This window comes from Hemitrygon akajei, chromosome 19 (genome assembly GCF_048418815.1).
Source record: "Hemitrygon akajei chromosome 19, sHemAka1.3, whole genome shotgun sequence".
Lineage (NCBI taxonomy): Eukaryota > Metazoa > Chordata > Chondrichthyes > Myliobatiformes > Dasyatidae > Hemitrygon > Hemitrygon akajei.
The window spans coordinates 17,436,569-17,451,556 of NC_133142.1; the positions used below are offsets into that span (position 1 = coordinate 17,436,569).

The 14,988-nt window shown below is 40.1% G+C and overlaps 1 protein-coding gene across 4 annotated transcripts in view; it reads left to right on the forward strand.

Annotated features, from left to right (window-relative positions):
• fbln2 (fibulin 2) overlaps positions 1-14,988 on the forward strand; it is a 215,866-nt gene that overhangs the window by 123,784 nt on the left and 77,094 nt on the right. For all 4 annotated transcript variants that reach the window (XM_073072167.1, XM_073072165.1, XM_073072164.1 and 1 more), the window contains exon 8: positions 7,514-7,720. In XM_073072167.1, coding sequence (XP_072928268.1) covers positions 7,514-7,720 — 207 coding nt within the window. The remainder of the gene's footprint in view (positions 1-7,513; positions 7,721-14,988) is intronic.

Sequence of the window (14,988 nt, forward strand, 5' to 3'; positions counted from 1 at the left end):
GGTCAGTGAGCCCTGGAAGCAGGTCCCATCACCATAAAGTACCGAAGTTTGAGTGAGGCTTTAGGTCAGGGCCTTCGACAGAACCCCATCCACCTTGATAAGGCAAAAGAGCTAGAAGAAATTGCTGTCTAGCGCCATCGTAGCACTGCCCTGACCAAGCAGTGAAGGAGCAGATGGACAGATATGATGGCATGCGAATGGGGAAAAGTATTGAAATGGCCAACCACTGAGAGATCCAAGCTAGCATGCCGATAGACTAAAGGTTCTTAAAAAGTGCTTCTCCAATCTGTGTCCATTGTCACTGATGTAGCAGGGACTGTAAGAGGAGCACTGGGTATAATAAATAACTCTGGGATGCTTGCGTTTTGTCGCCTTACCTGAAAGGGCTTCTTAGGACTGTGGACGGTGGCAAGGGAACAGATGTAGGGGCTTTGCATGGTTACAGGAGTGAGCGCCTGAGGAGGAAGGGAGGGATGAGCCACATAAAGAGTAATCCCTGGAGAAGGGGAGGGGAGGGGAAGTTATGCCTGGTGGGGGAATCCTCTTGTAGGTGGTGGAAGCTGCGAAGAATGATGTGCAGACTGGTGGGGCAGCGGGTGATGACTTGGAAACTCTATCCCTGTCATGCCTCTATGACATTTAGGTATGATAACTTGCTTTCACTTAATTAGTGTGGCTAAAGATTGTGATTGTTCACAAAAGAGAAAGTATTTTGATCAGGAGGTCCAATCCATGCCATGGAATAGTTTGATTTTAACCAGCAGATCATGACGCTGAAAACTGAACAGGGCTTTTAAATAGTTTCAACTGTGTTCACTTTTCACCACCTTAGTCTTTTTAAATCTTTGTGAATGTTCAAAAGTTGTATTTGATACCTCAGTGTCAAGAAAATTCCCCAATTTAATTTGGGAGGTCTCCTTGGCAGTCCGCTAACAGGCAACTGGCAGGAAGTTGGCATGTATGTTAAATTGGACATGGAAGCATGGCAGATTTTGTTAACAGCGTTGGTCTCCAGCACAGCAGTTTTTAAGCCAGAAGTTATCCAAAGGTAACTCTACCCCAGTGCGGCTTTCTGTGTATAAAATAATAATCACTAAAATCTTGAAATGGAATGTGACTTGTGTGAAGATTGGCTTCCATTTGCCGAGATGGTGAAAATTACTTAAATTACACTATTAACTGCACAGCAATTTTTAGTAGATAGGTTTTACACTTGAGGGAACATGGTCAGTTGGTATTCCATTAGTGCAGCAAAGATGAAAATTCACTCCGCATATTGCTGCAGTCACAAGAATACAAGAAAGTAGGAATTGGAGGAGGTCACCAGGCCCCAGGCCACTGAAGCCTGTCCTGCTACTCATTCTAATTGTGCCTTATGTGTCCAGGCCTCAGATCCTCTTCTGTTCCTGCTCCCCATCACCATGAATTCTAACCATCTCCTCATTAAGTACTTCTGTTGATTTAGCCTTCATATATATCTGTCCTCTGCAAAGAATTTCAAACCCTCACACAAAAAGTAATGCTGAGGATTTATAAGGTGTTGATGAAAACACGCTTGCAATATGGTGAGCAGTTTTGGGCCCCTTATGTAAGAAAAGATGTGCTGGCTGTGGAGAGGGTTAGAAGGTTTACATGAATGATACCAGGAATGAAAAGGTTAACATACGAGGAATGTTTGATGGCTCTGGGCCTGTGCTCATTGAAATTTAGAAGAATTGTGGGGGTGTGGGTGGGATTTCATCGAAACCTATGGAATATTAAAAGGCCTAGACAGGGTGGACGTGGAGAGGATGTTTCCAGCAGTGGGGGAATCTTGGACCAGAGGGCACAGCCTCAGTTTAAAAGGACAACCTTTTATACGGAGATGTGGAGGAATCTTTTTTTCCTGCAAGTGGATGATGAATCCGTGGAATTTATTGCCACAGTCGGCTGTGGTGGCATGGTCATTGGATATACTTGAAGTGGTGATTGATAGGTTCTTGAGTAGTCAGGGTGTCAAACGTTACAGGGAAAAGACAGGAGAATGGGGTTGTGAGGGATAATAAATCAGCCATGGTGGAACAGTGGAGCAGACTTCTTGGGCCAAATGGCCGAATTCTACTTCCAAGTCTTAACCTCTTATGGTCTAAAAAGAGACAAAAAATTTAAAATGCAAGGAATTAATTTCCATTGCACATACTAAAATTATTACATTATGAACCCTGCCTCTGTAATTTGTCTTTACTGAAGTTAATGAATCTGAATGTAAATCAGGTTTACTATCACTATGATATGTAATAAAATTTGTTGTTTTGTGGCAGTAGTACATTGCAAGATATAAAAAAAAACTATAAATCACAAAATAAATAAATTGAAGAAAAGAGAGCGAAGGTTCATAAAGGGAGTTCCTCCTACAAGCATCTCAACAAAGCTAGAAATTTCTGTCTGAAGAGAAAGATTTGAGGTTATAATTCTTTTTAGTGATATTAAGTCTGCTGTTACAGTTATTAAATTGGCGGCACAAGTAACAACACAGATGGCCCTCGTTTAGATGCCAGGAAAATAATGTGTTGGAAACAATACATTGGCTGTGATGTTAGGTAGAAGCTAATGAAAGGAAGTGAACATTTCTACATGTTGGCAGGATCTTCTGTCAAGTTTCATTCGCCAGAGGAAAGTAAGCTTTGATGTAGTTTACATTCATTCCTGCAGTGTCGATAACTATATAACGAACAGAGGGGCAAAACGATGAACAAGATTCTTTTAAAGTTTGGAAAATATAAAATTTAATCAAGTTGACCAGCCTTATAACAAAATGATTCAAAACTAGTATTTTAAGTGCATAGATAAAAAGATGGCCTCAAGTACTGCGAAAATTAATAACTTAGTTTTTGAGAAGGTTTTCATTTGATTATCCTGGAGCTAAGTTAAAGACATAAAACTTCAAGATTCTATTATTGAAAAGACACTTTCAATAAATGAAAAGAGAAAGCAAAAATATAAAGCATGGTTATTAAATGTAATCTTAAAAAATATTGTATACTGAACAGTAATGTCCATTGCTGATAAAATACCATTTCAGGTGAAACAAAATAAGCGAATGACTGAATAAAACTTAATGCAAACTGCATCTGTTGATAGAAAAACGGTTTCAAGCTAATAGCAATTCATTCTGAACTGGGAAAAATTAGAAATAAAACAAGTTTAAGTTGCAGAGACTGTGAGGAGATGTGGAGGTACCAATGAAAAGCCTGTGACAAGGTGGAGACTAGCTGAGATGAATTGAGCAGTAGTGCTATCGACTGAAAAAGGGCAGTAAAGGTCAGTGAATAGCAGAGTGCAAGTCTGGAGGGGCAGCTAATACATTCACCTCAACAGAGAGCCCAGAGAGAGCCTACTAAACTCGAGTTCCTCAAACTCAAGGGGCTGCTGGAGAAAATAGGAAGAGAGAAAGAGCCAACGAATCATAGAGGAACTCAGCAGGTCAGGCAGCATCAGCAGAAAAGGTGATGACAGGCTTTGGCCTGAAACATCAACTGTTTACACTGTTCTGAAGATGCTGCCTGGCATGCTGAGTTCCTTGGATTTCCAGCACCTGCAGATTTTGTGTTTGTACAGAGTTATAGAGTTGCACAGCATCGAAACAAGCCCTTCAATCAAAGTTATCCGTGATGACCAAGATATTTATATATGTTTATCACAGTTTTCTTCATTTGGTCTATAACGCTCTGTTCCTATCCTTCCATGTACCTATCCAAAATAATTTTAAATGCTACCACCTCCTCTGTGCATTTACCTGCCATCACATTACCCTGGGAAAGACCTGCCTCTCAGATCTCCTTTAAATATTTCCCTCTCAACTTAAACTTTTGTCCTCTAATTTTAGATATCCTTATCCTTGGAAGAAGACCGACAATCTATGTATGCCCCTCACAAAGGTCACCCCTTAGCCTCCTGCACTTCAGTGAGAACAATCCCAGTCCATCCAATCTCTCCATTTAAGTAAGGCACTCCATTCCAGGCAACATCGTAGTCATAGAACAATACATCACAGATACGGGCCCTTCTGCACAATGAGTCCATGCTGACCATGGAGCCCACACAGTTGGCCCAATTTTCTGTATTGAGAAGAAGATACAAAATAGGAGCATCTGGTTTGCTGACCCTGTTCCGTTATTCATTAAAAACGTAACTGTGGACAGTTCCACCTACTTGCCTTTAGTCATATCTAACTGTTAAATATACTCTTATTAAATATATTTCATGAGGTTTCTTTGACTGCTTTTTGGGCAGAGAATTCCACAGATTCACGAATCTGGGAAGATCAATTCCTCATCATCTCTTTCCTAAATCTATTCCTTCAGTCTTAGTCCCTAGTTCTAGTCTCACTTCCCAGTGGAAACAATTTTCCTGCTCTATCTTATTTGCCCCTTTCATAACTTGACATGTTTCTGTCAGATTCTTTCTCATTCCAGTAAGCATCTTCCTAGCCAAATCAATCTCTCTTCATAGGCCAACCGCTCACCTCTAGAATCAAACTTCTGAACATGCTCTACACCACCACAAAGCCAATAAGCTTTTCCTCAAGTAAGGAGGCTAGAACTGCAGTACTCCAGGTGAGGTCTCACCAGCACTATGTATAGTTGCAGCTCTCTGCTCTTAAATGTAATCCCTCTAACAAGAACTGCTAACATTCCATTTGCTTTCTTGATAACCTGTTGTAGCTGTTAGGCACCCTATTACAATTCACGAACAAGCATTCCCAAGTATCCCAGACTACTGTATGCTGCAATCTTTCATCAATTAAATAATAAGTCTTCCATTTTCCCTTTCAAAGTGGATGACCTCACATTTACGAACATTGTACTCCACCTACCAGACCTATGCCAATTCACTTGACCTGCCTATATCTCTCTGCATCCTCTGCACAATTTGTTATTCCATTCAGTTTAGTGCCATCAGCAAAATTAGATGTGTTACACTCAGCCTCCTCTTCCAAGTGAGGAATGTATGTCATGAATATTTGCGTGCCCAGTACCAACCTCTGCTTGCCACTGATTGCCAGCCAAAGGAAGACCCATTTATCCCAACTTCATGAACCAATCTTGTATCCACGCCAGCACATACCCCCAACTGTGCATCCTCCTGGCAATCCAATTATACAACACTCACCTGTTACTCTCTACCCATGTTCTCATTGCTGGCCTATTGATCCTTGGCTTATCCCTTCTGCCCTTGTTGAAAATGGGAACAGCATTGTCCAACCTCCAGTCTTCCAACAACTTACTTGTGGCTAAAGATGATCCAATAATCTCTGCAAGAGCCCATCAATCTCTTCCCCTGCTTCATATGACAACTAGGATAGATTTAGTTAAGCCCCGGGGATTTGTACACCTTAATGTGTGTCGATATCTTTAACATTTTCTCTTTCCTGATACACAAATGCTCCAGACCATCAGCAGACACTTTCCCCTGCTCTCCATCCTCCCGACTTTCTCCCTGGTGAATATTGATGTGAAGTATTCATTAAGTCCCCTTCATATACTGCATCACTTGACATTTCTCTGAGGAGATCTATTCAATCCCAGCAACCTTTCTTTTACAGTATAGCTATAAAAGGATTAGGAATTCTATTCAATTCTGTTGGCCCAGGCTTTCTCATTTTTGTCATACTAACTGTTTTTATAAGACTTTTCCTATATACCCCATTATGAGGAGATGTATGAAATCTGAAATATCAGAAAAGGAGAGAGAAAGTAAAATAAATGCTGGAAAGGCGAGCTATGTGAGTGAAATGGCTGATTGCCCAAATTAGTTCAAAGATTCAAAGTACATTTAATGTGAAAGCGTGTATGCAGTGCACAACCCTGAGATTGAAAGAGTCCAGGAATATTCGTTTTACCTTAGTTTAGTTCAAATTAGTGCTGTATAGCTCATTAACTCAAGCTGCAGATTCTAGTCCTCCCCAGTCAAAACTGCACAAAAGAGGAGTGATGAGAAAGCAGAAGCACCCCATAACATGAATTAGAGAGTTCAATCTACAAACCATGCAATTAAACCTTGCCCGAGTCCCAGGGCTCCAGCTTTGGCTTTTTGCTTGGGGTCATTGTCTTGCTAAAAAACATATCTCCCAAGTCGCAGTTCTCTTGCAGACTGCATCAGGTTTTCCTCCAGGATTTCCCTGTATTTTGCTGCATTTGGTGTCGTCGTTGCCAGGATACTGACTCACCAGCAGTTGGACCTTCCAGATACAGGTGTATTTTTACTACAATCAATTGAAACACCGTGACTGCACAGAGGTGATCTCCATTTAAACAATTATGTGACTTCTAAAACCAATTGACTCATCAGTGATGATTTGGTGCGTCATATTAAAGGGGGTGAACACTTGTACAATCGATTATTTTGAGTTTTATATTTGTAATTAATTTAGATCACTTTGTAGAGATCTTTCACTTTAACACAAAAGAATCTTCTATTAATCATTGTCAAAAAAAAGCCATATTTAATCCACTGTGATTCAATGTTATAAAACAAGAAAACTGAGGAGGGTGAATATTTTTTATAGGCACTGTATGTGCCTAAGATTTTTGCACAGTATTGTACCTCGATGCACTATGTAATGATTTGATCTGTATGAACAGTATGCAAGACAATCTGTTCATTGTACCTCGGTGCATGTGACAATAACATACCAATACCAATGAAGTTTTCATTTTCTACCATTTTGCTTCTGCTTGACATGACTCAGGCCTTGACAAAGTATGACTGTTGACCTATTGACTCCATAGCATCCCTTTTAGATTCAAAGCCCGAGTCTGCCAGTTACTCACCCAAAATCAAAACTTAAGTCTGAGATCACAGTTGGAAATAGAACAGTTGCCTTTTAATAGGTCACTTGTTCTGTTTCTACAAAGCAGAGAGAGTTGAAGTTCCTTTCTCCACATTTTGAAGAAGGCATGGATCCAGAACAAAAGGAAAACCTGACTTGACTACATCAACAAGCAGAATTAAATTGCTAGTAATAATCTGTGTCCACTGGATAACGGGCAGACTGAGTGGAAAATGTCACACTGCTGTTCACCTAAAGATGAGGCTGAGATATGCTGTTGGTGGATATTGTACAGTGCTTTAGACCACAGATAATTGGACAAGTGCTAGTTTCAAACAAAAGGTGCTTAAAAAAATCATGCATCACTATGCAACACATGCTGAATCAAAAAATATTTGTTGTTCACACCATTGCATATATAAACCATGCTTTTTAACATTTGTTAACTAGATATAATTTATAATAGCCATCTCTGCATCCTTCATATATGCTCTCTTGGTGCTTGGTAAATTCATATATAAACGTACAGTATATGAAAATAATGTTCTAAATTGTGGTTGCTTGTTCAGAGATGTTGTTGCAAGTGTTGTTCAGAGTTTCACAAGAACCCTACAAATTTGTTGGTTCCAGTTTTAAGTTCTCGCATTTTATTAGATGACTTTTATGGAATACGTAAATAATTGAATGTGCATTTTGTTTCAGTTTTGGAATCAGAAAATGTTAAGGAAGCTCATTCACTGAGTGAAGCAGACACAGCATTTAACTTCATAACGGACAATGAACTTAGTGAATGTACGATGTATCCCGGACTAATTTGCCAGCACTTCTGCATCAAAACGTTGGAATCGTATGAGTGCACATGTTTCCCTGGATATACATTGCAGGCTGATGGACGCAGCTGCAAATCAGGTGAGAGGAACGACTGATCTCAAAGTTATCTTGCCAAATTATCATTAAAGCCATGTCTTCAGCGGTACGAAAAATCATGCCTTACAAGTAAGGATTTCATAACAGATATGTCATTTATGTTCCATTATTTGATCGAAGCTCATTTGATCAGTTTATCTCAACTTTGGCATTTGGTGATTTGTTACCTGACCAGGCAGATATATTAGAAATAAATCACCGGTCCATCGTTGCCAGTTAGACCCTACCCATAACACTGTGCACCTACAGATGGACTACAATAGTTCAAAAATAGGCTTGCCAGAGACCAAAAAGTCACCAGCAGTAAAAATTGGTTATACCAGTGGTGGCAATATCTTATGAAGGGAATAAATATATTGGAGCCAGACCACAGCAGAATATAATTTAGGAGGATGGCAATTAGGCGGGCTAACTGTAAATTGGCAGACGCTGGAAATCTTGAGCAACACACACAAAGCTCTGGAGGAACTCAGTAAGTCAGGCAGCTTTTACTGAGAGGAATAAACAGTTGATGTTTCAGGTCCAGACCCATCAAAGGGTCTTGTCCAGAAGTGTTAACTGTTTATTCCCCACCACAGATGCTACATGCCTTGCTGAGTTCCACCGGCACTTTGACCATAAGACCACAAGATGTAGGAGCAGAATTAGGCCATTTGGCCCATTGAGTCTGTTCCACCATTTCATTATGGCTGATCCATTCCCTCTCAGTCCCAATTTCCTACCTTCTCTCTGTATCCTGTCATGCCCTGACCAATCAAAAATCTATCAACCTCTGCCTTAAATATACATAAAGACTTGGCCTTCACAGCTGCCTGTGGCAAAGAATTCCACAGATTCACTGCTCTCTAGCCAAAGAAATTCCTCCTCATCTCCATTCTAAAAGGACGCCCGTCTATACTGAGGCAGTATCTGCTGGTCTTAGACTCTCCTACCAAAGGAAACATCCCCTCCACATCCACTCTATCGGGTCCTTTCACCATTTCATAGGTTTCAATAAGGCCACCCCTCATTCTTTTGAATTCTAGTGAGTACAGGCCCAGAGCCATCATATGTTCTGCATATGCCAAGCCTGGAATCATTTTCGTGAACCTCTTTTGAACCTTCTCCAGTTTCAGCACATCCTTTCTAAGATACAAGGCCTAAACCTGCTCACAATACTCCAAGTGAGGCCTCACCAGCGCTTTATAAAGTTTCAACGTTACATCTTTGCTTTTATATTCTAGCCCTCACCACAGGCTCAGCCTGCAATTTAACCTTCAGGGAATTCTGCACTAGGACTCCTGAGTCCCTTTGGAAATCAGTTTCTTGTGTTTCCTTTCCATCTACCAAAGTACATGATCATACACTTCCTGACACTACATTCCATCTGCAATTCTTTGTCCATTCTCCTTGTATGTCTAAGTCCTTCTGCAGCCTCTCTACTTCCTTCAAAACTACCTGCCCCTGCACCTATGTTCTTACCATCTGCAAACATTGCACCAAAGCCATTAATTCTGTCATCCACCCCTGTGGAGCACCGTTAGTCACCGGCAGCCAGCCAGAAAAGGCTCCCTTTATTTCCACTCTTTGCCACCTGCCAGTCAGCCACTGCGTTATCCATGCTAGAATCTTTCCTGTAATACCACGTTAGATCTACCATGGGCTCGTAGATTGTTAAGCTGCCTCGTATGTGGCACCTTGTCAAAGGCCTTCTGATGCAACATCAACCGATTCTCCTTTGTTTACCCTTCGAAGAATTCCAACAGATTTTTCAGGCAAGATCTTCCCTTGAAGAAACCATGCCAACAGTGGCCTCCAAGTACCCGGAAACCTCATCCTCAATAATTGAGTCCAACATCTTCCCAACTACTGAGGTCAGACTAACTGGCCGATAGTTTCCTTTCTCTTCTGCCTCTCTCCCTTCTTGGTGACATTTTCAATTTTTCAGTGTTCCTGAACTTTTGCAGGTGCACTAACTTGTGTATTTTCCATAATGAATGTGATTTTTATTGCCCCCTTTTTTCCCGCTGCTGCATTTGAAGTCGAACATCAGGTCAATGGGGCCAGATCAGCAGTAATTGCTTTGGCTCACAATGTTAAACTTATTCTCCTGAGGGATATCTGTAGAATTTGCTGGAGGATGAGAATATAACTTGGGAGGTGGGAGCAGGAGAAGTCATTCAGCTGTTCAGGCTTGCTCTACCACTCGGCTAATTTTCTATGTGAGCACCATTTTCCTACTATTCCAGTTTCCCTTCAGTCCCGTAATGTCAGGAATCTATTACCATTCTCTCTTTTGAATGAACTCATTGACTGATCCAGCATAGTGCTCCAGGGTTGAAAATCCCAGTTATTAACTGTTCTCTGTGTGAAGAAATTTCTCTTTATCTCAGATTGAAAAAGTCTGCCTCTTATGTTGAGTCTGGTTCTAAACTCTCCAGGAAGGAGAAAACTTCCCCACATCCATCCTAAAGAGATAGGGATTATTTTGTGGAGTATTCAATAAGGTCATCTTTCATTGTACTAAACTTTACAATGCACATGTCTGCTTATTCAATCTCTCCTTATGTGACAAGCTCATTCAGGGATCAATCTAATGAAACTCAGCCTAAAGCAGGGGTTTCCAATCTGGTGTGTACGGACCCCTAGATTACTGGTGAGGTCCATGACATAAAAAATGATGGGAACCCCTGTTCTAAAGCTATCTATCTATCCTTTGTCATCTGAGGAGAACAAAACTGTATACAATACAGATTCTGGTTCCACTATATTCCTACATAATACCGTGAGACATCAGTACTCAGGTTCTCTTGTAGTAATTTATTCCCAACACAAATGCTAAAGAAATCTGATGTGTCCTCATTGACCTTACAAATTTCGATGTGCTATAGAAACCTTCCATCACTGCTTGACATGGCAACTGCTCTGCCCAGGAATGCAGGAGACGGCAGGGTGTTGTGGACGCAGTCCAGCACATCACACAAATCAGCCTCCCCTCCTTGTCTCTGTCTACACCTCTCACCACCTCTGCAATGCTGTTAAGATAATCAAAGACCCCACCCAAGACTTATATCCTCCTACCAGAAGGTGGGCTGTTGACCTTTCAAATTTAGCTCGTTACGATCTTGCTCCTAATTGCCTACCTACATTGTACTTTCTCTGCAGCTGTTACACTTCAGTGTGCATTCTGTTATTGGCTTACCTTGTCTACTGCAATGTACTGTTATAATGTATTATCTGTGTGCAAGACAGTCTTTTCATTGCATTTGGTACATGTGACAATAATAGACCAATCCCAACTCCAACATTGCCTTTTATCTTAGTTGTTCGTGCCTGTATTTAACTTTCAGTGACTTTTGCACAAGGGCACAATACCCCTTTGAACACCAACATTTATTTCACAGTCAGTCACTATTTTAAAAAAAAAAGTCCCTTTGAACATGAACATTTCACAGTTGCTCACTGCTATTTTTCTGTTTTGTGTACCAAAGTAGATGGCCTCTCAGTTTTCCACATTGTATTCCATCTGCCATATTCTTTCCACACCGAGCTGAGATCTTTTTTTATCTCAGTGGGTGTGCTTTTTTGATGAGGTTCGGCTGAGGAGAAAGGCTGGGTTACTTGTTCTGGAGAGATCACAGTCCAAAGGGGATAGCAAAGTGTTTGATGTGAGGAGGAAGGTGGGGCATTTAACAGCATTGCTTTATCGGCGTACATCATAAACTAGTGCCTCAAAAAAGTTTAATGATGTTAGCAGACAGTTTGAACACAACTCCACTATACCAATGAGTGCTCTAACAATTTTGGTGAGACTTGTAATGAGGTGACAGGAAAATAACAACCATGTAGGTGTGATTTGTAACTCCTTCAATCAGTGGTTCTGAAATTCATTAACCTGAAACATTAACTTGTGCCTTTCCATAAATATTTCATGACTTGCTTTGTATTTCCATTTTTAATTTTTAAAAAATATTTTAAATGTCCAATTGTATTCAAGCAAACTATATCCTTTAGTTAATTTATACTGAATACTTTTTTGAAAACTCTCATTAATAGTGCACTGCCAAGTGCCTATGGAGATGAGTCACATTTCAAATTGAAGAATTTGGCAAAAAGCAGTAATGGGTTCTTTTGCAAAGTGCATCTTTCATAAACATTGTCCTTCTGACAAGCAGAGCCCTAGGTGGTTCCTATACTCCCTTTCTATTATCTGATTTTAATCACAGCAAGTGAAGTGATAATGAAAGAAGGAGCTGTATGGTATTATATGTATTAGGACTTTGTACTTTCACTGAACCCATTAAAAACTTACAGGAGAAATAATGGGTGAACTCAGTGGGTGAATGGATGTTTGATATGTGATGTTTCCTTGCTTTCTGCCACTTGCACAATTTGTTCTTTTCTTCTTGCGCATTTGGTGTTTGATGCTTTCTTGAATGGGCTCCATGGTGTTTCTTTGTTTCGTGAGTGCCTGTGGGAGGGCAAATCTCAGAGTTGTATTCTGTATACATACGTTGATAATAAATATACTTTGAATCTTTGAATTTGAGTATCTGGCAACTTCATTTTCTGCCTTCATTTTTCCACAATCATAGGTGAGGCTGTAAATTTAATGCAAGTTAGTATAGAATTCAACAACTTTGATCCTTCCAAGATTTAGAAAATGCAGAACTGGCTACCCACTAGAAATAATATCTGTAACATTGCCAGACAGATGGTAACAATCGAAAGTGTGTGTTTTACCTCATGTAACAGCCTATCCCTTCATGCTTAATGAAGTAAAAGTTGATGCCAAAGTACATAGAATGTCTGCCACTTGGTTGCGTCTCTATTGCCAATCGCAAATTATAAAACCAGATAATTCCTGAGGGAAAGAACTCAAGATTGCATGATGCAGTTAAAAGCCTGACCACATCAACACAGATGTCAAAGAGAAACTTTTGATTTACCAGCAGAATATGTCATAATGTCAGGCTGCACTATCTGTCACAGCCTATGGAAGATTCAGTTCTTCTCCTTTCTGGCTATCATGAGAACCTACAGGATTTGGTCACATCGCTGACCCAAGTACTGATGATCAATCAGCCAGTCAACGTCCGTCAAGGGGATGGCAGCTTCATTCACAAGCTGCTTGCATGGTTGCTTGGATTAGAGTGAACATCCAGTTCCTGAAATTCACAATTCATGAAAGGGAACTCCAAAGGTAGAAAACATCACTACCTTTAAAAAAAAATCCTGAATACTTTTTGGATGCATAACCTTCAAGGCTATGGACCTGGAGGATGGAAAAATGGATAAATCAGAGAAGATTAATTTTTGCCATGAGCAGAACGGGCTGAATGTCTTCTCTGTGCCATAAAGGTGATTTTCTATGACTCTGTAGAATAGGCTTCAACCAGAAAAAAATTCCTTCTAAGAATATTACAAATTTTTCACAATACAAAGAATGACCAGTAATAACTAGATTTCCAAACAATGAATTTATTTAAAAAGTACTGATGTGGTGGGGACTGCATGTACACCATGTCTTGACTTTGGGTACGGGCCATCGTGAAGAATCATTTGTGTATCTAATAATAAACTCAATATCCTTACTGGAAACCGGTTTGATAATCTTTATGCAGACCAATTTGGTATTAAGGTCAAGCATTGGAACACTATGTACATGAACTTTTGGAACTGCTTGCAAAGTCTTGTAATTTTGGAGTTTCCCCTCATAGTCATCTGGGAGAATACATAGATGGAGGAATATTGTTCTTCATTCCGAAACTATTGTAATAATGACTCATATTTTCTAAGCAGTTTCCATCTGTTTTTCAATATCCTGAATCTTATATGGTATATTTTTTGCTTTTATTTGGTCGATCTTTGACTTTAATATAATAAGTGTAAACATGCACTACTGACTCCTCATGAAGGGTCTTGGTCTGAAATGTCAACTGTTTATTCCTTTCCATAGATGCTGCCTGATTTGCTGACTTCCCCTAGTATTTTGTGTAGGTTGCTTTGGATTTCCAATATATGCAGATTTTCTTGAGTTTGTGATCATTAGTGTAAATCAGATTGCCATTTATGTACTATTTACAAAGGTGGAAGGATCTTGTTATTATAATTGTTAATCTATTAATCTAATTTACAATTAATTCTCTCTGGGTAATTTTCAGTGTTCTGCCTGGATCTTGCCATCTTGTAATGTGATTGGTTGTTCTGAATACATTGTGAAGACACCTTTCAAGATGGATTCCAGACAGATGTAGATGGAGCTCTGGTCTGATCAGCACATCACTCACCCTTTCCTGGCCTGTTTTGAAAATTAGATTTATGGGGGCACACAGCTGAAAGCTGAGAGCTAAAATTGCAAGAACGTGTGTTTAGTTCTTGCTTCAATGGGACATTGATAGGATGCAGAGCTGGGCTGTGAAGAGGCAGATGGAATTCAACCAGGAAAAGTGAAGTGATTCACTTTTGAAGGTTGAATTTGAAGGCAGAATACCGGGTTACTGGCAGGATTTTTAGCAGTGTGGAGGAACAGAGAGATCTTGGGGCCCATATCCATAGATCCCTCAAAGTTGCCATGCAAGTTGATAAGGCGGTTAAGAAGGCATATGTTGGGTTGACCTTCAGTAGTCAATTGATTAAGTTCAAGAGCTGTGAGGATAACGCAGCTCTATAAAACTCTAGTTAGATTATAATTGTAATATTGCAGTGTTTTATTTGCCTCATTATAGGAAGGGTGCTGAAGCTTTAGGGCAGATGCGGAGGAGATTTACCCGAATGCTGCCAGGATTAGAGAGCATGCTCATCAGGATAAGTTGGGCAAGCTACAGCTTTTCTCTTTGGACTGAAGGAGGATGAGAGATGACTCGATAGAGGTGTACAAGATAATAAGAGGCATAGATTGAGTGGATAGTCAAGACATTTTTTTTCTCAGTGGAAAAGGCTGGTACCAGGGAAGCATAATTTTAAAGTGATTGGAGGAAAGTATAGGAGAGGTATCAGAAGTAAGTGTTTCTTTTACACAACAAAGAGTGGTGAGTGTGTGGAACCAATGGTAATGGTACAATAGGGGCATTTAAGAAATTCTTAGATATGCACATGGATGATAGAAAAATGGAGGGCTTGGTAGAAAGGAGGAGTTAGATTGATTATAGAGGAGGTTATCAGGTGGCACAGCATCATGGGCTGAATGGCCTGCACTGTGCCTTAGGGCTCTATTTTCAACTTACTCCCAACTCCACACATATCCCACTTAGTTAAAATGACCCTTAGTC